The sequence below is a fragment of the Buteo buteo genome, chromosome 20, assembly GCF_964188355.1.
Source record: "Buteo buteo chromosome 20, bButBut1.hap1.1, whole genome shotgun sequence".
Lineage (NCBI taxonomy): Eukaryota > Metazoa > Chordata > Aves > Accipitriformes > Accipitridae > Buteo > Buteo buteo.
In genome coordinates, this window is record NC_134190.1 from 2,787,681 (window position 1) to 2,814,285 (window position 26,605).

Consider the following 26,605-nt stretch of genomic DNA (forward strand, 5'->3'; position numbering starts at 1 on the left):
CAGTTATGGAAAATACTTATTTCTCAGATACTTTAGCCAGGTTATGTCCGTTGACTTGAAAGCAGTCATGCTAATTGGTGCATGCTCAGAAAAGTGTACATGGGTATTACTATTTAATTGCTAGGACAGATTGTAAAACAAAACAAAACAAAAAAATAAGCTTAATATTTTTTTCAAAGACCGGTAAGAGAGAGGGAATATCTAGATCCTGTTCACTTTACATTTTCTTGATAGCTGTGCAAATGCAGGTAGGGAATGGGGGAGAGAGAGAGAGGTTCGAAAGATTACTGTGACATTTTTGTTGATACGAATGACAACACTTTCAGAAGAGACTGAAGACTTTGATGCCTGTTGGTCTTATACAAGCTCATTACTGTTCACAGGTCTGGCAGTAGTTTGCACAGCATATGCCACAGAACAAGACTAAGCTGTGGTATGTTCTCAGGGAATACAGCTGCAGCACTACCTATAATATTTTTCAAAAAACCTAAGGTGTGAAAAATGCCTCCTGGAGCTGGAGCTCAGTGCATTGGACGGCACATCTCTGTCCAGTGTTTTTGTCAAGAAGCTACTACTGAAAGTCAGAACAAAGATGAAGTCATATTCAACTCTCTATGGCATGGTGGAGGAGGAAAGTGATTCCATCTGATGGTGGAAGAAAAAGGAGGCAAGAGCAGACAACTGAAAGGATCTGGAGAACTCACTGCTCAAAACTTGGAAAGCTTAGCCTTTAGCCTGCATGTTGCTATAATTTCCAAAACCTGAAGACTTCTGGTGAAGTCCTGACACATCAAAGTGCATGCTTTAGTTCAGACATGTTTAAAACATGCTATTACTAACACCCATCTGTGCTTATCCCCAGTGAAATTGGTGAACCCGGTGTCTTGCAATACAGGTGAGGGTTCAGACAGTGAAAATAAAGATCAAACTCTATAATCAAACCCCCAAAACGCCAACAACCTTGTGGTTTGTTGTTTTTATTATGTGGGTTTCTTTTTTTGGCTTTCTGAATATTCAGTTCAAATGAGCATTAACAAAAATGCAACACATTCTAAGGACATTACTTTCTCTTCTTCTCGTCACAACAATAACAGCCTTGAGAAAGTAACTTTTGAAATTTAAACCAAAAGTACAACATTTTTTGTCAACTAACTTTTTAAAAGCAGAAAGCCAACATGCCAACACACTTTAAATGGATTTATAAATATTGGATACAGACGCAAATCAACTATGTTCTTCAAGTTTGGGATAGCACGCAGTTGGGACTTATCTGGGAAAGACTTTGAACTGTGTATCAAGCATTAAGGCTTCAGAATAACTGTTGTGTTCTACTTTTATCTTTTTGTCTTTTTTTTTTCCCCAGCTCTTGGATCAAATAACATTTGAGTGAACTAAAAATGTAATATTCACCCAAAATAAGACTTCTGCTATTCTCTACATACTCTAGAGGAAATTAAGTTGGTTTTGGCCATGCACATGTAAAACATAATATATTCTTTGTGCTAAAAAAAAAAATTCATTTTTTTCCCCTTGGTCATACAACTTCAAATCCCGAATAAAATCTAATGGACAATTTAGTTATTCTAGACCTAATCTATTGATTAATCCACATTGTATACAAGCAGTGGAGATCTGCTCTTGAGGGCAATAAGTTTCAGAGACAGAACAATTAGTTCAATAATTAAACATAATAGTACAGCTGTTAAAATGAATGTTAGCAAGTTGGAAAATGTATTATCTACTATTTCATTTTGAGTCAGTGATCTTACTGTTAATTATGAGCTATCTGATGATCTAGTCTATCTGATTTAGTCACCAGGCAGTGATCAATGTTGTCATAGCTAGATAACTCAAGCTTTGGTATACATATAAAATCTTATTTACATGCTATACTCTGATTAAAATAGTGAACTGCATTGATGAAATATCTGATCCATGTGGCTGTTCTAATGTTGTCATACTGCTCCTGTCATATTTCCTTGGAAATAGTGTGAGGGAAATGTAGCTTTGAATGAGAGAAAAAGTTTGGGTTAGCTCTCTCAAGTTTCTCAAGCCACCACGTGAGACTGCATTTGGGGTGATGTGATGGGGGCAGATAAGGATGGAGTGAGAAGGGGGATGTGTGCCTGCAAATGCAGCTACATTATGAGGAAAGATTTCTGGGCTTCAGCTACATGGAATAATATAGCATGGTCACTTTCTGCATGGAGCCTTTTTGGAAAAAAACCACCAGTTTATTGGTGTTCCATGGTATTATTTCAGTTAAAAGTGGGGGGTTAACATTAAAAAATGATGATAAATCGTGTTTGTAGAACTTGTCAAGAGTGTATTGGCCTTTTTGGAGCTATCTGACAGAACCAGCAGTGAGGCCAGTATAGGTCTATACCTGAGGATTTATTCTGAACTGGTAGTAATTCTGGTTGTGAAGAAAGACCGTGAAACATGGATAATGTAATGCCTGAGGCTGTGCGCATCTGAAGCCAGGTGAAAGTAAAGTCACTACACTGATTTACTCCATCTGTATGAATGGGGTGCAAAGTCTGAAATATCTATATCCAGCATCCATCCCATTAATATGTCTTATGCTAAGTTAAAGTAGACTTATTTTTAATTTCATTTTTCTTCTAAAGCAAACTTTTATGTTCTTCTTAATGAAGATAACAATTCCCTTAATAGGTGCTTTGCAGAATATTTGGTTATGAAGTCGTGTAGCTAAAATCAGATTTGCTTAGCTTACTGTTGCGCAGGATCGTGTGTGAGGTCCACAGTGGGAAATCTGTGGTTTGCAAGTGGTAAAAGCAGTTACTCCACTGAGCTGAAGAAAGAGCCTGCTGTATTTGCATTCAAGAGAAGAGCTGTAGGCACGTATTACAGCGATGCATTGAGTTTAACCTGGTCTCACAAGGACACGAAGCATATATAATTGCAGCATGAGACTGCGTGACAACTTCGGAGTCTGCTTTGAGTCTGAGCTTGTACGCACCGACCATGACGAAGACACAGAGGCCCGATGGCCGTTACGTTCTTACACGTCTCAGGCAACAGGAACAGAGTAAGGGTGGGAAACGCTATTCGTGTCTCTGCTAAAAGAGGGACTGTTTGGAGAACCAGCAAATTTGCATAAGATGTTTTAAAGGCTGGCGAAGCTTTAGAGAGTGCTTACCCTTTCCTGACAACAGAATCCAATCACAGGACAAAAAATTCTAGTCAAAATGAGGCTTCAGCAGTTCTGTCGCTCACAGAAGTTTCTTATTCAGGTGGCCAGTTGACTTCTCCTTCCACTGGAGTAAAGGCAAAAGTGGCCAGCCAGCTCCTTCTCCACACACAACAGGTTATAGTGGACAGTTGCCCTCCTACAGAGCTGAGAGACTCCGTACAGAGGTTTTTTTCCAAGTTTAGTCTAAAGTATCAGGAGAACGTTAAACTAAATTGGCAAAACTCCAACCGACCTTTGTAAGCAAGACCAAAATGCTTCTGCTTCTGTACTTGTGATCTGTTGTTAGGGGACAATAACTCAAAGAAATCTGTCCTGAGGTGAAAAGAAGCCCTTGAACAGCACATTCATTTCTGTCCCAGCCTTCTTAGCCTTTTAAGGTTCAATGTGAAAGCTATGGCAGGTGAAGTTGGTCAGCATTTAGAAAACTAAAGTTGTCACAGAGAAAAAATATGATGCGATCAGCGAGGTGGTTTGAGCTTTTTGACAGAAGTGTATCTACAGCAGCTTTCGGTGGTTCTGGTCCTACAGGTCCCTGGCTGAATTTGCCACAGCAGCAGAGTCTGCTTTTGCAAGTTGTACTCACTCGCACTGTTTCTGACTGTGAAAGCTTTGTCTGGCCCTAGGCTGCCATTAACAGTGTGCTGTGGGACGTGATCATTTATACTAACGAGTCAGTTTAAAACAAGAAGGTCTTTCACTTAGGACTTTAGCCAGGATTTTAACTTAGAACTTTTTGTACCAGAAATGACATTTGTAAGATATTTTGTTTAATCCGTTCAGTGCATTCACTGGGGAAATGAAAAAACATGAGCATAATAAAAGCATATGTGATTTACACTAAGATATAAAAGTAGTGTAATGTAGCTCTTGGGAAATGAAATTCTTGGGAAAAGGAAGATGGAAGAAGTCGGATTACACTGGCTGGATTTTCTTCCTATATTTTTATTGGTGCATTCATGCTATAAAATCATTTAGCTGTAAGAAATATTAATGTCCAATAGAAGACATATTTTTAGATTTACTGCTCCCATATCATCTACCTCACAATGTCTTTTCAAATTCTCTGACACCCGGCCCTTTATAATATCAAATCTATTAGCTACTAAATCCAACAGTGTAGAGAACATATGAGAACATACTTAGAAGGATAAAAAGCAATAATACATGTCAGGTACATAAACTGAAGAACATTTATGAAAGGGATACTCCTGGAAGGCAAGGAAAGTCCTCCTAAGGGCTTGAAAGCAAAATTTTAGTAACGAAGTATCAATTTCTGTTGCTTAACATAAAAGCAGGGGTAGCTTAGTCATCTGAGAGAGGAATACAGTCCACTAGGTCTCAAAGTGCTGTGTAATAGTCAAGGATACATTAAAAAAATCCTTTAGTTTTTATTATCTTAATAGGCCCATGGCCCTTAATTAAAAAAAAATTAAAAACCAGTTATTGTAATATTTTTATTTTTCTGTTCTGATCTAACTTGACCTGCAATTAAGTGATTTTCCACTCTCAAATTAGTGGAAGGTCTCATAAAGCTTTGCCTAAAGCTCTGATGATATCCTATAGACGTATCAGCCTCCATCACGCAGAGACCGTGCCAGACTGGAGAAGCTACACAAATATATCAGCTATTTGTTTCTCTCGTGTACCACTCAAAGACCCCCTGCAGCAATATTTGGGATAATGCTTGCCCTTGGCTGTTCTTGGGTAGGCTTGAGGCTCTGTTTGCAAGGCCAGACTGTGCACAGCATACAAATTTGGCCCGAAGGCAAGACTCACTAGACATATGGACTGGCTCGTAACGCTGTGATGGGACAGATGTCGTGATAGTGGTGTGAGCAGGGAGCACGACATCTGTCTTCTTACAGCAGCACTGACCATGGAAGTGATGGTCTGGAGCAGGATTTTCTGACAGGAGAGAGAATCCTGGGTCATTCGCAGTGTCAGAGGAAAAACGGGAAGGTGTGCTAAATTACTCACGGGAAATATAGGGAGATGGTTTCGGATCATTTGATTGAGCTAAGAGATATGGTGTGAGGAAGGAAGGGGCATTTGTGGGTGAAGGTTTCCGATTTTCATAAAGCAAATTGTAAGGCACAATTCCCATCTGCTCATATCCTTCTTACACCCCTGGCCCAAGGACAGAACCTTGTAGTGGAGCTGGGGGCTAGCAGAGACAGCAGGAGCAACTGCAGGAGCTGCCGATTATGTGTTCTCTGTCCTGGTTTCCATTAAATGTCTTTATATGGGATGAGAATTTATATCCAGGTCAGTGTGCCAGACTATGTCAGTGTCTTTAAATAGGTGTCTGTTTTTCCACATTTGGGCAGAGACTCTCTGCTGGCATGTACAACTGTTAAATCTAGAAAAGTGTCAGACGGCTCTCCCAGTGCTTTAAAAGAGAACCGTCTCCATCATCTTAGAAATACATATTTTGGCAATGAGGGTGTTGGTCATGGCCTTGCAAGAATTTTCTCTCTTAAAATGCAAGATAAAAAAAGAGAGAGAACAAGAACAGCAGTGTAATTTCTTTTCCCCCATGAAAAGACGCAGCAGACTTAGTTTAATGTATTTTGTCTGATTTCCAAGGTCATTGTGAAAGGAGGAGGGCAAAGTGATAATTCACATCTGTTTTGTTATGAACTTAAAGGAAATTAAAACACATGCTAGCTTAGATGTTGTAAAAGAGCACACGCAGCAGACACTGACACGGGTGATCCATAAGCAATCTTCTCCTTTCCTAAACCAAAGCTCCAACCTGATTTATGAAGCGCTGTGTTGCTGCCTAGTGGTGAAAGGCAAAAGCTCCTGCTCTCCTGCAATCATTAAAGGCTACTTGTCCCTCCAGCTGGCAATGAGATTGCCTGAATCATAGTTTACATATTTACAGGATGCACAAATTTCACTCCATAAAGCCAGCGTCCAGCCTCGCCACAGGGGCATGCTATTGGAGAGCTGCAATATTCAATACAGGCTCTGTAATTCTTATAGAGGTGAATTTTGTCCAGTTGTCGTTCGGGAGGTGGATGCCCTAAAGCCTGCTCTTTCCCTCTCCTCCCCACACCTGCCCTACCTGAACAAGACTGGGTGCAATAGCAGCTTCGCGTCATTCTGAGTGCAAGAACTGCACAAAACCCATTTCAGTGCCGACCTTGTCACAGGGAAGTAGTTGGGGTAGGATTCTGTATTTCTAAAGAAATAGTAAAGTTGCTTAAACTTATATTTTTGTATAAGGTTTTGTTCTACCACCTTGTGCTGAATCCCTTTTCAGATGAGCACCTCAGATGAGCTCCTGCTTATCCCAAGCCCTGTCCCTTCTGAGCCTCCAACCACCCTTCAGCAGTTCAAGTTCTGCTCCATTGGTCTAATACACCCCCCAGGACTCTGTTCCCTTCCATCCAGCTATTTCCATATTCTTCCTGCCACAGATACCAGCATCGCACCTTTGAGCGTCTCTTCCAGCTAATCCTCCTTCTCCCCTTCCCTCCTGCTGGTGCTGCTGTTTGTCCAAGTACCTTAGCCAGGATTCTGGAATTCTCAGCATAGAGCCCTGAGAATGTCCTTTAACTCATGAAGCCTGGTCGTGCAGCCTTTGTCTTGAAAATATCCCTGAAAATATCCCCTCCGACAACCAGGTGGTTCAGCGGAGGAAGGCACTGCTCATCTATCTCACGTTCATGGAGAACTTGGCATAATTTTCTACAGATAACCTGGTCGGGTCAGATCTAGTAATTTGATTCAACACCCAGCAAAGAAGGCTCCTTACTGTGATCTGTTGAGTGTCAGTACTGGGCACAAAGAAATGTGAATTGCATTACACTGCAACGAGAGAAGTTAGTTTTACGTTATGCTGCTGTGACTGTAAATGCTGCTTAGTACCAGAGGAACCAAGGGTCAGACATTTGGAGTTTTTTAGTATGTTTGCTTTCAGAAGAAGATCTGGGTAGCCCTTTCACAAAGCTGTGCCCTACTTTAGGGTTCTGCTTCAATATTCTGCTGGCTCCTGATCCACACATTTTTAAAGAGAATAAATATTACTAAAATAGCTCAGGACCAAAGCTCACATCCATTGAAACTGATGAAGACATTCCTACTGATGTCAGAATCACGTCCCTGAGGAAAATCTGACTTTTTTTAAAAGGGCAATGTTTAAAGAAAGCACTGTAAATTTAAGCTTCAAGAAAACTCATTGATCGGTTCTGATTCCTTCTTGATCTTAAAGATCAATAAAATGTTTTGCTGTGCTGCCAGAACCCATCTGAGGTACTACCAGGAGATAGATGCAGTTATGTTCTACCCATGTTTTACGAAGTAACTTCCACTGAGAAATGTTTCTTTCCCTGTGATAAATGATATATCCTAGCAGAAAAGGATTAAATGCACTTTTTGAAATTTAAAAGCAAAATCCTATTTAGCAAATATATTAACAACTGTGAGAAAATACACAAAACCTTATCCTGGGAATATATTTTTCCCACTGAAATCTTAATAAATGTAAATAATGACCTGACACTGTGCCTATATTGTGTACCAGCTGGTGAAAACATTTAAGACTCAGCATTAAACTGAATTGTGGAACAAGAGAAAGAAGTTTGTGGAGCAGCCTTCTGCACATTCCTGTGCCTTCATCTGTCATGTCAGGACAGCTGTTTTCATGGATGTAAACAATTACCTAACAGAAAAACCCTCAGCAGATGGCACATGTGAATGCATCTCACGGTTTCTGTTCTGTGAAGGGCTGAGCGAGGTTGCTGTGCGCTGCAGATGACGTCTCGTTTGCTGTTTGCCGAGATCAGAACTGTGCATGCACAAAGGAGCCAAGTGATCTTACTGCACGGTATCTCCCTCAACCATGCATAGGAGTGGAAAGGTGGTAGGTGGTTTTATCATAAACGAGTAGATATTAAAGATCTCTGCACAGAGCTCAATTATTATGCTTGTCAACACCAGCCTATGCTTCACAGCAATTCATTAGAAACCAAAGGAAGAAAATGAGTGCTCGCTAATTCGAAGTGAGATTGGTCTAAGCAGAAATCTTCCATGTCTCTGTAGCCATGCCCTGACGCTACAGTACAACGAGCATTCTTGTGTGCTGACGAGCAGCTTTGCTTTGTCTGGGCTAAATTTCTGTGGTACATCTGCTGTCTGATCTGGCCATTCGGCTGAGTGGTACACCAGTACTATTCTTGGTACAAGTAACTACTACTAGTTACACACAGAGACGACCGATGATGCACGGCTGCCAACCGCCCGGCACCAAATGTCACCTAAATGCAATCAGGTGATGGAGAAAAGGGACTTTTGTTTCTTGTCTGATCTATGCCTCAAGGGCTGGAGAAAGACAGATTGATTCAATCAGAGAGTTCATGCACTCCACCGGCTCAAAGCATGAAGTCAGTTAAGAAGATAAAAATTAGAGAGGAGGTGATTAAAATGGTAACTCTTGATGTAACAGCCAAGCTGAAAAGGTTTGTGGGTGCCTGTTGCTAAAGCCACTGATCAACCTTCCTGAAGTATTGAGAGTGGGTAAAGAATCAACAGTCCCAAATACTGGAAGTTGGCATGAGTTAAGAAAGATCTATCAGATTTCTGAAAGACTCCGTTTTCAGACTTCTGCTGTTCTTAATATTCCAAAATAGAATAGGGAAATGACTGTATTCTCCATCAGTGTAACCTGACAGGGTACACAGAAGTAATCAACCATTTATCCTGAGTATTTCTACTACTACACCATTATGATAGCCAAGAAGCCTATGTTTCATCAAAGAAATGCCATTTAGAAGGAACTTCTGGAGGTCATCTGATCTGGTCCGTTCTTCAAAGCACTAGGACTATGGATTTGCCTAGCCAAGTCCTGGAAACCTCCAGGGAAAAGATTCCACAGGCTCTTTGAACAAGCTGTGTCAGCACTGCTCCACCCTCTGACAAACAGGCTCATCTCGAAGTCCAAACTCAACTTGCACACTGCAGCTTCTGGCTCTTGATCCTTACCGTGGCATCTGGCACTACCAGGAAGAGTTTGCTTCATCAGCTTTGTAACAGGCTTCAGGTAGTTAAAGGCAGGTATCTGATCAGTCAAAGTATGTGTTCAGGATAGAATTGGCCAACTAGAATATATTTTCGCTAGCCCCATGTCGTGGTTTAACCCCAGCCAGCAACTAAGCACCACGCAGCCGCTCACTCACTTCCTCCCCTACCCAGTGGGACAGGGGAGAGAATCGGGGGAGGGGAGTAAAACTCATGAGTTGAGATAAGAACAGTTGAATAGAACAGAAAGGAAGAAAATAATCATAATGATAATAATCATAATAAAATGGCAATAATAATAGTAAAAGAATTGGAATATACAAAACAAGTGATGCACAGTGCAATTGCTCACCACCTGCTGACTGATGTCCAGGTAGTTCCTGAGCAGTGATCTTCCCCTCCCTCCCCCCCAAATCCCCCCAGTTTATATACTGGGAATGATGTCACATGATATGGAATACCCCTTTGGTCAGTTTGGGTCAGCTACCCTGGCTGTGTCCCCTCCCAACTTCCTGTGCCCCTCCAGCCTTCTCGCTGGCTGGGCAGGAGAAGCCAAAATATCCTTGACTTGGTCTAAACACAACTCAGCAACCACTGAAAACATCAGTGTGTTATCAACATTCTTCTCATCCTGAACCCAAAACACACTATACCAGGTACTAGGAAGGAAATTAACTCTATCCCAGCTGAAACCAGGACAGCAGGAATGAAAAGTACACGGAAGAAGTTTTTGGCATGGTATTTTGCAACTGTCTGAGGAACTTGTAAAGTGAGTATAGGTGTCCTATGACTATATCTACTGAAAGGAACCATGGAGGACTCCTGTCCTGCCACTTTCAGAAACACATCTGTATCTCTGTTAAAGCAGATGCTTGCAAATAGCAATCCTGGCAGATATAAATAGAAAAACCCTACTTTGTATTTAGAGAAATTGTTTGTGCAGTCAGTTATAGATCTGCTACATGCTTGTGACATTCTTTCTTTAGCATTGTCACCGTCACTCTTTGGTTGCTCGAATACTGGTGCAAATACTATAAAAGCAGGTTGCTTCAAAATTCTCCTTTCAGAAGGCAGTGAAACTATTACTATGGCATTATAAATATGCTTAGAGTCATAGAATGAAAGAATCAGTGAGGTTGAAAGTGACGTCTGGAGATCATCTAGTGAAAGCAGGCTCAACTGGAGCCAGCTACTCAGGGGTCCAGGGCTGTAATGCGACTGTTTGCCTTGTTCCATCTTCTCAGGACCCTGAGATGATCATATCGCGAACACCATCTTACGATCACTACAGCAAAGGCTGCCCGCAGCTTTCACATCGCCCACTTCTTCCTTGATTGTAAGCGTGAGGCCCAGCAACCCCTCACTGGCTCCATCATCACCGCGATCAGGAGGCGATCATCAACGCACTCCAGAAATCTCCCGGACTGCCTGTGCCCTGCTGTGTTGCCCTTGCAGGCTTCTAAATGCAGAGTAAATATTTTGCAATGCTGGGGCGGGGGTGTGTGTGTATGTTTGGTTGAAGGTCTTTTTACAGAGAAGTGTTCCTGCAAGTCTGGAAATCTTCTTTTTCCATGAAGGGCATCTTTACTAATTTGCCTTTGCTTTTTGCACTAGGGCACATGGAAATCAGAGTCCTGCTTCTCCTCCTGACCTTGCAGCCCCCTGACACTTTTCTCTGTACTTTCTATGCTCCTTCCATGCCTGGTTCACACTCTTCTTATGAGGCCTTTTGAGCCATTTATTTACCCATGAAAGGTACCCCTTCAAGGATGATTCCCTTTTCTTGTGCTAAGCCTTTGGGGATGTACCAGGTCCATAAGTTCTTTCTTTTTCTTTACAGTCACACGTATGCCTACTCATCTGTGCACACAGTTGTTCATTATTACAAATTAAGTGGGTCACTGTGATTGTTTGACCTTAAATATAGTCTGGGCCATAAGGCTGCCCTGGATCATGCAACAGACAATGGATGGTTTTCAGTCTGTTGACCTTCTGGTTAACAGCTCAGTTAGCTTTCCTCTAGATGAATTGCTAAATATTTCCCACTTTTACCTCTCATCTGTTTCTGAGGAAAGAAGGACAATAACTAACATCTATTCTATATTTGATATTCCATACTGCTGTGACTCAAAGAAACGGATGTGTTTTAAACACAGATTTTTGTCATTAAAGGAGAACCGTTCATTGTGTAAAAGTACACATTAAAAGGCCTTGGGTTTACATACAAAAAGCCGTGTGCCCCTGAATGTATATGGTAGATCTTCTAGGCAAGCAGCTAACAAAACAATAAGAAAGTAGTCCAGTATTAGATCAGAAAAACTGAAAAAATGGCTTGTATGGAGGACAAAAATTTTTTTTATTACCTTGAAAGTGTTGTAGTGACATAAAGTTTCTCAAACAAGATAAGATGGGAAAAAAGGAAGACTATTTTGTGCAGTATAGGTGCATATTTAATTAATTATTTCAGTAGGTGAACTACATACAGTTTTGTACAGTAGAGGGCAGAATGATAATGACGGAAAAGCGGGAGCTGGCAGAAAGTGTTGGAAAATTATTTCCACAAAAGAATGTCAGGCCTGATTTTGCGTGTCAGTAAGTACTGCAGCTCCTACTGACTGCAGCCTTACTTCTGCGTGTGCAACACCACAAAAAAGAGCTTCTGAGGTTTCTTTAGACATCTGGAAGAAAATGCTCCAGCCTTGAATACCAATAGATTCTATCCATGTTTTCCAACAGTGTATCAATGGCCACTAGAAATGTGCTCAAGCCGGGTAAGCAGAGCAAATGCTGGTTTTTCTGAGAGCAGCAATGACGCTAGCCTCCTCTGTTTCATGTAGCACAGCTGGGACTGTGTTAAAATATTTCCCTTATTTTTCCCTTTGCAGTACTTGATCAACTTTTATTTTGTAGATGTGGAAATCCTTCTCTGCCTTATGTTATTGCTATAAATATTTCTCGTTAACTGCAAAATAAATACACTTTGGCAGCAGGGAAGATGAAATTTTCTTACTGCATCTCACAACCACATCCAATATAAAATAATGTTCTATTACAGTTACAGAATTTCTTTGAATGCAGAGTAGAGGCAACATAGGCTCCGCACTGTGCCGTTGAGACAGAGATGGTTTATTTACTCTGCTGGAAAGGGAGCTTACAACCTAGATTTATGATTATCTGGACTGGAAGAGGACAGAGAAGCGAGGTCAGCTTGGTCAAGTTTACAGACACAGAAGTGCTTGACATTGGCTGCTCTGAGCCTTGTCTGGTTTTGAAAGCCTTCGTAGAATATTGCTTTTATCCCATTGCCTTAAAAGAACATGAAAAGGCAAAAAGCAGTGAAGAGCAGTGACAGGAGGCGTTCTTTCACAGGGTGCAAAGCCAACCATGCAAAGCCGTGGAGCAAATGGGCTTTTCTAAGCACGGGAAAGGATTATGGACAGCAGCTCTGATAAAAAGTGTCTGAAGAGGAATAGGGTGAAACTTTAGGTGAGCTTAAGTTATAAATTCAAAAGAAAGGGAAAGTAATAATTGCACTCAAAAGCCAGCACCCACCCCACTCCCATGCCCAGACCTCTGGAGCCATCCGAACCCTCGCCTGGTTGAGTTAAAAACAGCTGCCATGATTTTAGCTACAGGGTGGTTGGCTTCTTACATTTAGCAAATACCATCTGCTTGAGCGTGTTATTCTGACTCTTTTATGTACCTGTCAAGGTTCATTAACCTGGAGCAGAATTTGGCTAAATGTAGCAGCTGATGTACCTCAATAATTGTGTTAAAAGGCATTTCTAGCTAAAAACATGATGGATGAAATAAATGTGACAATCCTTAAAATATCAGCTGAAAAAACTGCTAAAAATTAAGTGGTTAGGGCCGAATATGACAGTCCTTTATGCGCAACTTGGGTCTTTGCATTCATGTAATTGAGATGGTCCAGCTCAAGCACCCTCTTACAGCATGGAGGAGAACAGCAGCGTGTTTATTTTGCAGTAGTGCAGCACGGGTTGGCCTCACCATACAATGGTAATCATTTTCTGTTACTCAAAGGACTTGACGTCAATATTTCTTTTCTTTTTTTCAGACTTGGGCCTTTGGAACTGTGTGATTTAAGATGGGACTAAGAGGGGTAATTCTGTGTCAGGGATGACAGCTTTGCCTTTGAACTCTGCTTCTGGTATATCTTCTAGAGATGAAACCGAGGATAAAAGTACACTGACAAACAGTGTCCTTATCGGTAACCCTGTAGCCTTTGATTCTGTTGTAGTAGGTTTCCTAAAGCATGTATGCTCGTATACTTTATACCACCTTAGAAGTTAGGTTGTGTGGAAGTGCAGCATATTAGCTAGAAACAAGGGCTGTAGGTATTCCATGTTTTATATGAGCTCTGCTAAACAACAGGAAATACACATGCTCGACTCCAGGTGTCAGAAGATCTCAGGTTTATAATTACTATTTGTAAGAAAGGCCCAGATCGAGTCGTATTTCTAAAATAATTTTTAATACAAACCTTTAAGTTCCTGATAGCATTTTAAAAAAAAGGCAGGCAAATTCAGACTTGGTAATGGAGTTGCATACACTTAAACAAGGCATATGTCACTTCACCTGCAACTGTTAAAAATGGGTAAAAAAGTACATGGATCCAGTGCTAAAGACTCTTTTAGTCTGATGCAAAGCCTGCTAGGTTCGCAAGGAGTCTTTCCACTAATTTCAGTGGACTGACATTGCTCTGATGAGGCTTGATCGGCCAATGGTTTTGGATCAACCCCAGCTTTGGGACAACCCCGCTCCATGTGGGAAAGCGTGAGGAAGGGGCAGCCGGTATGAAGTCACGCCCGCCCGCAGTCCCCAGAGCAGTCCAGAAGCTGTAGATCCAGCCAGGCTCTGTGCCCCACCTAAACTGAGCAGGCATTTTTTTTCCGCATCCGTGTTCTTTCAATGATTCAGGGATCTTTGCTACTGCCCTCAGTTATGTGGTACAGATACAGCCTGACCTCTGGATATGTCCTTCATCTGCATCCATGGACTTGAACTCAGGTCCATTCCCTTTAAGGGTAAGAGACAAATCTGTGCATCTAGATTATCAGAGAGTGACATGCCTCTGCAAAAGCTGTTAGGTTGGAGTAACTTGCCTTTTGGTGTCACTGGTTACTCTGCACTCTTTCTGTAAAGACAACTACTGCATGTGAAAGAAAGCTCCTAACCTAAAAGTTACTGATGGTATAATAAGCGAAGTTACATGAATCTGAGCCTTTCTCTGCCTCTGCCTCCACTCCCATTTATAAGATATAAATACAGGGTTTGTGTTTTAACAATTAAAGCAAATGTAATAGACCTCCAAACAGGCAGGTTTTTTTCTTTCCCCTGTACTTCACCCCTTGTGAGCAGTGGAAAAGTATTTTGGATCCCACAGGTGTGTGATTCCACCCTGCCTAGCTCATGCAGGGTGAAGGCGAGGTATGTTTCTCTTCTCACTACACATACCTGACAGTGATCTGGAGCAAAGCAGCGCCGTTTGGGGTCAGATGAGCACCAAGGCTTAAGTCACAATATCTGTCACTTCACAGCTGCAGTTTCAAAATGCTCCCATGAATGCCATTTCTACACCGGTAACTCCGCTTTTAGGAACTTCTCCAACTGCTGCCCTTCTAATGTCAACACTGTGTTTCTTTCTGGTCTCCTTTTCTGTCTAATAACTAAACCCTTCTCGTACCTGTTTCTAAAGAGCTTTGCCTTTTTTTCCAGTCCATTTTGAGCTTCATGATCTTCCACCATTATTGATTGCTGTGCTAAAGACACAGTAGGGACACCACAAATCTTCTAATGCCAAAATGGTTGTTTGTTGTTTTTATGGTTACGCTATTTTCAGTAGTGAAGCACTGAGGTAATTACATGCAAAAAAATATAATTAAAAGAAGAAAAAAACCTCTACTATTGTCATCCGCATTCTTAAAACAATCCATACAGGATGATTTTTACAACACACTGATACTTCTCAACTGGTGCCTTAAGCTACTCAGTGGGAATCTCCAGCTTTCTGCAAATTCTATAAAAATTCCAACTACAACATACAACAACAAATGATAACAAATGCAAAGTGTAGCACAGCTCATAACTCTAGAATTATAAAAATACCATCCCAATTCATGGTATTCTACTGCTTTTTTGAGATAAAATACAGCTAATACTAAAGCTGCTTCCATACCACACCTTCTAGTGCCCCAGGTCTAGGAAACTTGGACATAAATGGGATGAATTCTGGATGCTCCCCAATATCCAGTGTCTTAGTAGCAATGCATGTTTGAAACAAAATTATACTGGCACAACATAGTGCTCTGCTGGCTTAAAAGTACTTAAAATAGCATTGCTTTTACCTATTGATTTAAGGGAATAAGAGGCATTTTTATTCTAACGTAGCTGCAGCAGGCGGACATCAATTTATCAGAGATAATTGAATGGGAACAAAACCTGTGGCTGTAAGTCCATATTCTGCTCTTAACTGTAACTGTAGGTCCTGATAAATCCATTAAGAGCTGGGGATGAGCTGTAAGTACAGAATTTGGCTAGAAGCTTCATATTTTGCTTTTCTATAGTGGGTAGGTGCAAGCTTCTACCCCAGTCTCACTGAAGTTCAGATATTTGCTGAGTCTCCTGACTTGTTTTACTCAAATGAAAATCCTGATTCTTCTTTACTGTCTTTTGCTGCCACCTTTTGCAACTGTGTTTCATTTATCTCAGAGCCTATGTGAAAAGAACAAGCATTTTGTGTTCTATATGTTACTGTTTGGTATGTGCATACAGATCCTATATTCTCCTTCAAGCTTACTACTTTCCTTACCTTTTTACTCTTGAGTAATGACTTAGTTATGCATTTTATTTGTAGTTGAAGTTCCTTTATGTGTATGTATGTGTGAATTTAAAACATGACTCTATATTAGATCCACAATCAAAAAATCATTAGCTTTGCTTGTCCAGAAAAAAAATTTGTCCACTTTTCAAACTATTAGGAAGGGGCAAAATCTATCAAGCAAAGCATTTAAAAGTGTCTAAGGGAAATAGTTTCTGAATAAGGAGCTAGTTTTTCTGTTTCTAAACATAGCTTCTATACTTTCTAAAAATATGTAAGGGAAATTTTTTCTGTATGGAGCACAGCAGACTTTTTTCCAGTTAATGAGTTCCCTTAGCAAGGAAGTGCCGAAGCTAAAGTACAGAGAAGATGACAGATTAGAATTCATTTCAACTGGACCATAACATCTTTGGCGCACGGAGAACATTTTACCATTTCTTTGCAAAGCCACTAGGACAATGGAAACCACTCTGCAACACACAGCCCAGGATGGTACTGCATATGAATAATGAATAACAGAAGTGTAGTTCAGCTGAAGAAGCTCTCTCTAGCTCTTCATCAGAACCGGCTTGCCAGATTTCAGAGCAAGTGCAAGATTCTTTTATTTTGCCTGATTTTAATCAGGTATTTTAAGCAAAGTTTCAAGCAGTTCACTTTGTTTGCAGTATTCAGATGGACGGTCATACCTTTTCCATTTCTATTCCATTTGGATTTTTTCAGCCTATACAGCTATTACAGTTACAGTAACTAAGTTTAAAAATTGAAAGATACTTTGTCAATCCACACTGCACAAATATATACATTATGACAGACTTGGGAATGCTTACAAATCATGGAACAAAGGTTAAAAGTCATGTTATAACCAATAGCTTTGAAATTATTCTCTACAGTCCTTTTTAATTGGTTTGTACAGTTTTGTTTCAAATCACCAGCCTGGGGGAAGGTCACTCTCTCCCTTGAGGAGTTAGTCTATAGCCAAACAGATGGCATTGTCCGTACAATTTTCCTCAAATTAAGAACATTTTCTCCTTTTCTCAGTTTAATTTCATCCCATTATCTTCCCTATAGCTGAGGACTCTCTATATAAGCAGCTAATGGGCACCCATCCTGTTATATTCTTGAAACCCCCAACCTCACAATGTGGGAGTGGCAGATTAGTATCTTAATGAGAAAAAGCTGTGGTGAGAGCTGTGAGGTTAATTATCTAATTTCTGCTTCTTGGTGGTCAATTATAATGCCTGAACTGGCCAGTTAATACAAATACTTGCAGCTTGGAACCATCCTTTAGCACATCCTGGGGTAGGGGAGGGAGGTAGGAGTGCTGTGGGTATTGGAGGCAGAAATAGGTCCTACGTACGTGAGGAAGAACTTGAGGTAATCCAGGTTGGTAGGATGTACTGAGCTGAAATGAAAATAATGATGCAGAGCACAGATCCTAGGAAACCAGGCGTTACAAGTTCCGAAGCAAAAGTTGTTTGTAATTACGTGTGTACATCCCATGGTTTTATATGCAACCAGGAAACTTTCGGCTCATTCCGTGACTGGAGTGCGCAGGCTGCTGGCAAAATGCAGGTCGTCTCAGGGTGAAACGCATCAGGATCTGTCTGGGGATGACTTGGTCCCTGACAGGTAGGCTGAGCTGGGAGCCAGCTCTATGGGTCTCACCACTGTTTACCTTTAGGCAGAGAGGGAGCTTGTTTTCAGCTTCCGCAAGTATTTGTTCAAAAAACAGATCTGGGGACTGACTCCTATCCGTTGTCCCTAATGTACTTCTAAGAAGATAGGCTGGGTTTAGCGCCTGTCCCCTGTAAATGTCTGCAGCGTTAGACTACCACAGGTGGCATCAGTTCTCCCCACGTTGTGTTGAAAATTGACCGTTGAGCACGCTAACCTTGCTTAATGCTGTCTGGGGACATCAGCCTAAGGAACTTTCCTGATGCAGAGGTGTCATCACAAGGAAGGGCCGTGGGAACACTAGGGAGCAGTGGGAGCCCTCGCAAATGAGAGGCTGTGTAGGTACAAAGAAGTACCTCGCCACCACAGATACTCTTCCAGACACGTTATTTACACCTGCTGTGGTAGAAGGGGGAAAAGTGGAGCATGAGACACCAATTCAATCTGTTCTTAGTGAGGTTTCAAGACTGTTTGCCTCATCTGTACGGTTCTACCACAAGACCTCTGTTTTCCACGGTACTTTTTTATCTGATGGAGCTAATCTGAGAACCATGGTAGGCTGGTGTGTGAGGTAGATAAAGAAAGGAACTAGGTAAAGAAAGGTTCCAAATACATGTTTTCTTTCACCCAGGATCTGAAGATTTTCAGCAAAGAAGAGTGTAGAGAGGGGCTAGGATGCATTTGATCAAGAACATGATTTAAAAATCTGAGTTTCTTGGGTCATGGAGATCTTTTTTCATGTCTGCTGAGAAAGCCAGCAGTTACTTAGTCATGAACTGGAGTTTATGAGTGATTATAGTTTTACGTGATGTAGCTACATTAAGACATACCCTAGCACTTTGTTTGCTTCTGCATAACACAAATATTCTCAAAAGGGTGAAAATGTACACCAGTAAGAAGAATTGAGACTTTTAGATAAAATGAAAAACTTAAAAATGTAAAGTAAGAGGAGATTGCAAAGGAAGGAAAGGCTTCAGATTTGAGGGGAGCTCTGTATAAATTCAGATCCGAATCACGCATTATGATTAAAAATGGTATCTTTTTTTGCTTGTTTTTACTTCTTAGGAGAAAATTGCTAGACATTCTGTTTCTACTGTGCTGCTAGAGCATGGCTTCCCAAGGCTCTAGTTAAAATTGGGTGTAGATACTTAGCTGTTGTCATTGCTCCTTCATAGCCAGGAAGGAGTTGTCTCTTTGGGATACTTAATTCCATGTGTTTGCCAAAGCAAAAATACTCCCATTTCAAAACTGAATTTTGATTGCTGAATAGTATTTATTATGTACACAGTGCAACTGAGGAGATAAATCTGAGAATAAGGGCATAAATAAAATCTAACATCTGTTGTAGAAGCAGGTAACTGCAAGGGCTAAAGCAAATCCACTGTAATTTTTATCCTGTATTTGTGAAACTGTCATGCCATTTGTAAAGAACTCTTGCTGTCATCTTAGTTTGTGAGGATAAAGGATCTCAGTTTATTTGAGAAAACAAAAGGTTGCTCAATCTTCACTGAACCCACTCTGCAAGCACATTCAGCACTTTTCTTTGTAGTTTATGGACAGCTGAAGTGAAATATATGTTGCAGGAACTACTTGTTACCACTCAATTTCACCAAATGTTTACGTGCGCCTTTAGTATATGAGTATCCTCAGTTAGTTAAAGGACAAAGAAGGACGCATGTACTTAGCTAGATGTGTTTAAGCACTAACTGATCTGGGGCCTAAAGTATTAGAAGTATGTTGCTGGTATTATAACACTGCATTACAGTTTTTAAGGCCTTTCTTAAATCATTTAAATTAAATGGTTTAAATAAATTCAAGAATGAATAACAAGGGTTTTCTCACACGCTTTACAGAACGAGGTTCAAAAGGACATCTTGACCTCACGGAGTTAATAGGAGTTCCTCTTCCACCTTCTGTCTACTTTGTCACTGGCTATGGAGGGTTTCCAGCCTACAGCTTCGGTCCAGATGCTAACATCGGTCGATTGACAAGTGCTGTCATACCACTGCCTTTCTACAGAGATTTTGCCATCGTAGTTACAGTGAAACCAAACAGTGATCGTGGAGGGGTGCTATTTGCAATAACAGATGCCTTCCAGAAAACTATTTACCTGGGAATGAGACTTTCATCGGTTGATGACGGCACCCAGAGAATAATTATGTACTACACAGAGCCTGGTTCCCATATCTCCCGAGAGGCTGCTTCATTTAAAGTGCCAGTGATGACTAACAGGTGGAACAGGTTTACAGTGACTGTTCAGGGAAATGATATTGCTTTGTTCATGGACTGTGAAGAATATCAGAGAATTCAGTTTCAAAGGTCAGCTCGAGCCTTGGTATTTGAATCAGGCTCTGGGATATTTGTTGGTAATGCAGGAGCCACAGGATTGGAAAAGTTCACAGTAAGTACTGTCTGATAAATTCACATGCCTCAGTGTTTTATGCATGTACTCTTTACCCAAGAAAGTCTGCTTATCATGGTTATATCCCAAATGAAGTTACAAATTATATAGCTTGTATTTTCCATAACTGGCTAGGGTTCAGGCAATGCAGATTTATAAACTCTGGCTTAAAATGCAAATGTTCCTAAAACCTCAGAAGTTTATTAATGGTTCATACATTAAGCTCAATGCTCAGTTTGAATACTAGGAATTTCAAAAGAAATATATCCCATAACTTTATTTGGCCTTTTTATGAAGGGCAGATTTCAGAGTAACCATTTGTTTAACTTCTGAGAATAACACCTTAGTAGAAAGTCAATATTTTGAACTCTTATTAGCTAGGTATGTTTACTTCACATTCAACATAAGGAAGAGAATGATCTCATCAAAGATAAAGACAGTTGGAAGATAAAGCTGTATTTCTACAATTTATATATTACTTGAAGCTTATCAGGTGCTTTAGAAAACTAGAATTGACTAAAACCACTACTACAAGGCTCCCAAGCCTTCTTAGCTTGAGTGCAAGCATCCTTTGTGCTGCATCCCGACTGGATTTCTCAGCCATTGAGCTTCCAAATGGAAATGTGAAAGCTGTCAATATGTGTGAGGTTGACTCCTTGTCAAACTGAAAGGGAAATGTCACACTTTTTCTGTCTTGTTTTTGTACTTCCCTTGTATTTCAAAACTTGTACAGTATTTTGTGCGATTAATATCTCTTCCCCTAAATTAGTAAAGCAGCAGCACAAAACTGAGTGGAACCTTTGCTTTAGAGACATTAGATGTTCTTTCCAAAGTTCAGGTGTGCTGGCAGGTCATGAGCTCCATCTGGTAAGCAACAAGGATAATGTACTCTTATCATTTATCTGACTAGTCTAAGCACCTAGAATTACAGGAATATACTGATTAGCAGCAAATAAGTGGTGGAAAGGGATATATAGGAAAACTACCTGCTGGTACTACCTTGCTTAGACAGATGGGATGACTTGAGTATTGGGGTGCCTGATTAGTAAGTAGGAATGAGAAACATTTGAGAAAATGAGACCACTTCGGTACCCCACCTGGAAAAAGCATATGTGATGATCAGTTGCTGAGATTATCACTGATAAATCTGTAAATATAGTGACAAGAATGCATGGTGGATTACACTTTAAGGCATTTGCACTGAAATAGGCTGTTCTGTATGCTATATCAAGTACATACATATCAGTCAATACTGTGATTGCTTCAGTTCTATTAATTGTGACGTGTACTCTAGGTCTTGTGCCTTTATTTCTTTGTGCATCGTATGTCACAATTGCTTTTGGGTAGAAAAACCAAATGGTTGAGTCCTCCTCAAGCTCTGTTTGTATGACAAGAACTGTTTCCATCGATTGCCCAAAATAGAAACAATTCACAGCAGATTGTGCAAATGTCTCTGAATAGATGTCAGTTGCTGGTTTGCTCTGGCTAATGGGAATTTGTGTGTCTAAGGCTCTGGTTGCCAGGCACAAAAGGACATAACTATCATCAGATTTTATGGAAACAAAAGGAAATTCTAGCCCTGGTGCTTGTAAAGAAAAGTAGAAATCAGACAACAACCAAATATAGCTGAATAGTGACGATGCTCGACTCTGCAAACTAGATTTAACAGGGAAGGCAGCAGCAGGCACAAGACCCAGGGGGGAACTACAATAACCTCATACCAATCATTCCTACCGTGGCAGATTGGCCATGACTTTCCTGGTTGGAGTAATTGGCTAGCAGCAACACTTGGGAAACATTAGGGCTCTCCATTTTGCTTCCTTCACCATCCAGGGCAGCAGATTAGAGCAAGAGGAGAAAAACACGTTCTGCAAATGTGATTCATTCATACTGTGAAAACAAAGCATCGCTTCCAAGAGACTGCTTAAGTGTCTGGTTGTGCCTCGTATCATGTATAATTTTTCAGTGAACTGTTCAGTTAGTCTGACATTGCGCAATATCAGAGTTGCCCATTATTAAGTTTTGAGAGAAATCGGATGGTTCAGTTCACTGAGCTGTTGCCTGCAGACTTAGGCGGCACCAACTGCAGGAGTTTCATGGTCTTTGAAGGCACAGAAATTAGAGGATCGTTGAAGACAGAATCTCAGATTTTGTTCCTTTCTGAAATATTCTAGAAGCCACCAGAAATATTGCTTCTAAAGTACTTCCCTGCTTATAATTCCCCAGTGCTTCTAGGACAGGGAGAGAGGACCACTGCAGGGAGGAAAGAGCGAGCAGAAAGTCAGATGTAGCAGTGTATTCAAATGGCAGCTACTCCTCCTCTGGAGTTTGCAATTTTGGGTGGCATTAAGCAGCAACAAAGCATACTACTTTTTCTCATCTCCAGAGTAGTTGCAGTTTTCCTTACCGAGACTCGGGCTTTCTATACACCTGAGTGAGCGGATCCGCTGTGTGTCTGCGGTAATACTCAGCAGATAACACTCAGCAGACAGAGCACAACCGAGATATCGCTGCATGGTGTAAACATTCTTGCTCCCTGAAGAGACGTAAATCACTGGACTGAGAAGTATTCTGTGTTGGTCTAGAGGTAAAGACTAAATCTGTCAGCTTCTTCTGGCTCTTCTCTACAAAAAATAAAAAAGCAGAGAAACAAAATATACAGTCAGCAAAGTGGGAAGAGGCAGGTCCTATGTGTTGGGTAAGATGGCTCTCGATTTCAATACCCATCTTTGTGTCCTACATGTGCACCATGCCTAACTCTGTGAGCCCTCGTAACAAGGAAATATCCCCCACGTGTTTCTTAAAACACTTTGAGTCTTTGTAATCTAAGAAACAAGACTTAAATGTTTAAAATGAAATTGTTGCTGCTCCTTCAGCATGTCAGACTGAGAAATATAATTTGTAACTCTGAAAAAACAAACATTTGTTATCAGAAAATCCATCTCCTTTCTTTCCTCTTTGGAAAGTTTTAAGCTGGTTTCTCCCTGACCCACTTCATCACTTACTGGTATTTCCTTTCCATCCTTTGTCTCCAATTTTAGGGGTTTTCACATACCATTTTTGGAGCTGCAATGCACTTAACTAGAAAAAGCAGCCAGTGCTTTACAGACTCTAGGACATAATCTAGGATTAGATCCTTCAATTGAGACACTAACAATACCGTGTAGCAATTGTATTGTCATTGGGACATGATAGTCATTGTGTTCTGGCAGCTTCAATTTTTTCTGTATCTTGAAAAAGGAAAACATAAGAACAGATTTACGTTTTTAAACTGGATATATTATCATAAAATTTTATGCTTCAGATCATTTTCCAAGCAAATGAGAACAAAGTCTGAGGGTTTTTTTCTTGATTTAATTCCCACCCCTCCACCCCCACTTCACACATGCGACTTAAAATATTACTTCCTTGAACTGTTTTTGTTGTTTCATGTAGGGCTCAATTCAACATCTGACAATCAAATCTGACCCAAGGGCTACTGAAGATCATTGTGAAGATGATGACCCTTATGTGAGTATTCTTATAAACACTTATTTATCTATCCTCAGTGCCTCAGAGCACTTCTTTGACATTTCAAAGTCATTTGCCATTAGACATCTTTCATAAGACTAAATGGAGTGTTTCTTCTTGGGAACATAGTTTTAAGTATGATACTATCTGTGTGTGGGAATCTCTTTTTTTGACTACACAGCCCCTAAAACTGTGACTTTTCAAAAAGCATGATCTTCTGTTCTCTATAACACCTTTGAGAAAATGAACTATGACTTTTATTTTTTTTGAAGGGTTATTTTCATGAAATGCTGTAAGTACTGAAATAAGTTAACATCATAATGACACTGAGGCTTCACCAACTGGAAAAAAAAAAGACAGTTTTTTTCTGCATTGAAGTAGCCAGTTCCTTGGAGATCAAGATCATACTTTTTTTTTTCCCTGACTTTTATGAACTTGCTATCATGATTGGGTTTTGCACAGGCTTCAGGGGACATCAGTGGCAATGGCAGCATTCAAGAACATGAAGGTATTTCTGAGACACAAGAAGTCCTTGCACCTTCTCGTCTTCCCATAAGGGTAAATATATTTGATTTATTTGCTTTACATTTTTGGTTTAATATTACTTTTTTAGATAGCGAGGTCTGGATTTTGTCACTAGTTTTTCATATGTGACAACTTCCAAAGGCACCTGTGAGAACATGCACCCATCCATAAGAATGACTGTGCTGTGTCAGATTAAAAATCTGGTATATTTGACAACAATCAGCAACCAGTACTTTGGGAAGAGTATAACAACAGATCAGGAACATAAATATGACACCAGGAATACTCTTTTAGTCTGCAACAATTTCTATCTCAGGAAATGCTGGAGCCAAGAGTGTATCTGTTTGTGTTTCGTGGACCTCCGCTGAGTTTTTTGCCCTTGAATTTCTTGCTTTGTATTTTTTAACCCATGGGAATTTTACCATCCTCAGCTTCCTGCTGCAGAGGTACTTAGCTTATTTAATGACATGTTTTGTGACGGACTTTCACCTTTTGCTTGCCCTTCTGAACATGCTAACTGCAACTTTCATTTGGTGGTAACTCTGCACAAGACAGAGTAAACAGTTGTTCCTCACCATAACATTTGTGATTTTAGAGATTCCTATCACATCATGTTCCCCCCCCTTCTTGTGCCAGGCTGAAACATTCCAGTCCACTCCTCACTATGAAGCTTTCCCTGCAGCTTATATCAAGCATTCTTCTTTTATCCAAGTTCTCATTGATTCCTTTAGAGAAAGCCAGTAGGTTTGTGAGAAATGACTTTACAGAAACCGTGCTCACCTTTCCCTGATATAGCACATACTTCAGCACTTTCGTTGTTGAATCCTTCAGAACTTGTGGGTGAATACTGTTTGGTTGTGATGATTTGTTGCCACTCACTTTGTCAGTGTGTTTCCTACCCTTTTCTTAAAAAGACTTCAGTTTTAGACACATCCTCTGCTGAGTTTCCCAAGAATATTCTTCTGCAGGAATTTTAACACTTCCATGGTCAACATGAATGCAAAAAACCCTTATTTTTTTCTGCTATGGCTGAAAATTCTCTGAGCACTCTTTTTACAACTGAATTGTGTATTGACCTGGCTTCATGCATTTGAAAAGAGATTTGTTATTAATTTTTATGCCTTTTACATAGAGCTCATTAAACTCTTTTTGGCCTGCCTTGTGCTTTTCACAGAATCACAGACTAGCTGAGTTTGAAAGGGAGTTCTGAAGATTGTCCTGTCCAACTCCCTTCTCAAAGCAGAGTCAAGGGACAGCAGGTTGCTCAGTGCCAGTGGGGTTTGGATTTCTTCAAGGATGGAGACTCCACTGCCTCTGATCCAGTGTGGTTTTTTCCAATGTAGAACTGGAATTTCTTGTATTTTAATTTGTGTCCCTTGTCTCTTTTCCCTTCACTGGGTACCACTGAGAAGGGTCTGGCTCTGTCTTCTTTACTCTCTCCTATCAGGATTTTGTACGGATTGATAAGACTGCTCTGAGCCTTCTCTTCTTGAGGCAGTCCTCGCTCTCTTATCTTCCTCTCATAGGTCAAAAGCCCTGGTTCCTTAATGATCTACGTGGTCCTTTGGTGGACTTGGTCCAATATGTCCATGTACTGGTGAGCCCAGACCTGGACACAGTGCTCAAGATGGGTGTCTCACCATTGCTTAATACAGAAGCAATGGTTAGAGATAACTCTCTCCCAGCTGAAACCAGGCCGAGAAGGATCGCCTCCCTCAACCTGCTGGTGATACTCTTCCGAACGCAGACCAGGATGCTGCTGGCTGCCTTTGGCAGAAGGGCACGGTGCTGGCTCTTCTTCCACTTGTCTACCTGCATCCTTTCCTGCAAAGCTGCTTTCCAGCCAGTTGCTGCATGGGGTAATTCCTCCCCGGACGCAGGACTTGCATTTTACTTTTGCATTTTACTTTGCTGAACTTCAGGAGATACTTGTCTGCTTATTTCTGCAGCCGGCTGGGGTTCTTCTGAATGGCAGCAAAATCACCTGGTGCTTTGATGGCTCCTCTCCATTGTGCATCATACTACAAAATTTAAACCATGAAATCTTTTTGTGCTTTCACTTTTTCTCATTTGGATATAACTGCGGCTAATTCAGGAAAGATGTCTAACTTCTCTAGTCTATCCAGAAAAAATGGAATTTTTTTAGGTATTGCTTTAAGTTTCTGTTTAACAATCATAATTACTACACTGTTCAAAATTGCACACAGCGATAGTAGAATTTCGGGGGTTTATTCCTCTTTTTGCAAGAAGTCATGGTTTAACCCCAGCCGGCAAGTAAGCCCCACGCAGCCGCTCACTCACTCCCCCGCCGGTGGGATGGGGGAGAGGATCAGAAGGATAAAAGTGAGAAAACTGGTGGGTTGAGATAAAGGCAGTTTAATAGGTAAAGCAAAAGCTGCGTGTGCAAGCAAAG

The 26,605-nt window shown here is 40.7% G+C and overlaps 1 protein-coding gene across 3 annotated transcripts in view; it reads left to right on the top strand.

Moving 5' to 3' along the window:
• COL15A1 (collagen type XV alpha 1 chain) overlaps window positions 1–26,605 on the top strand; it is a 155,366-nt gene that overhangs the window by 30,454 nt on the left and 98,307 nt on the right. For all 3 annotated transcript variants that reach the window (XM_075052255.1, XM_075052254.1, XM_075052256.1), the window contains exons 3-5: window positions 19,610–20,157; window positions 23,593–23,667; window positions 24,130–24,225. In XM_075052255.1, coding sequence (XP_074908356.1) covers window positions 19,610–20,157; window positions 23,593–23,667; window positions 24,130–24,225 — 719 coding nt within the window. The remainder of the gene's footprint in view (window positions 1–19,609; window positions 20,158–23,592; window positions 23,668–24,129; window positions 24,226–26,605) is intronic.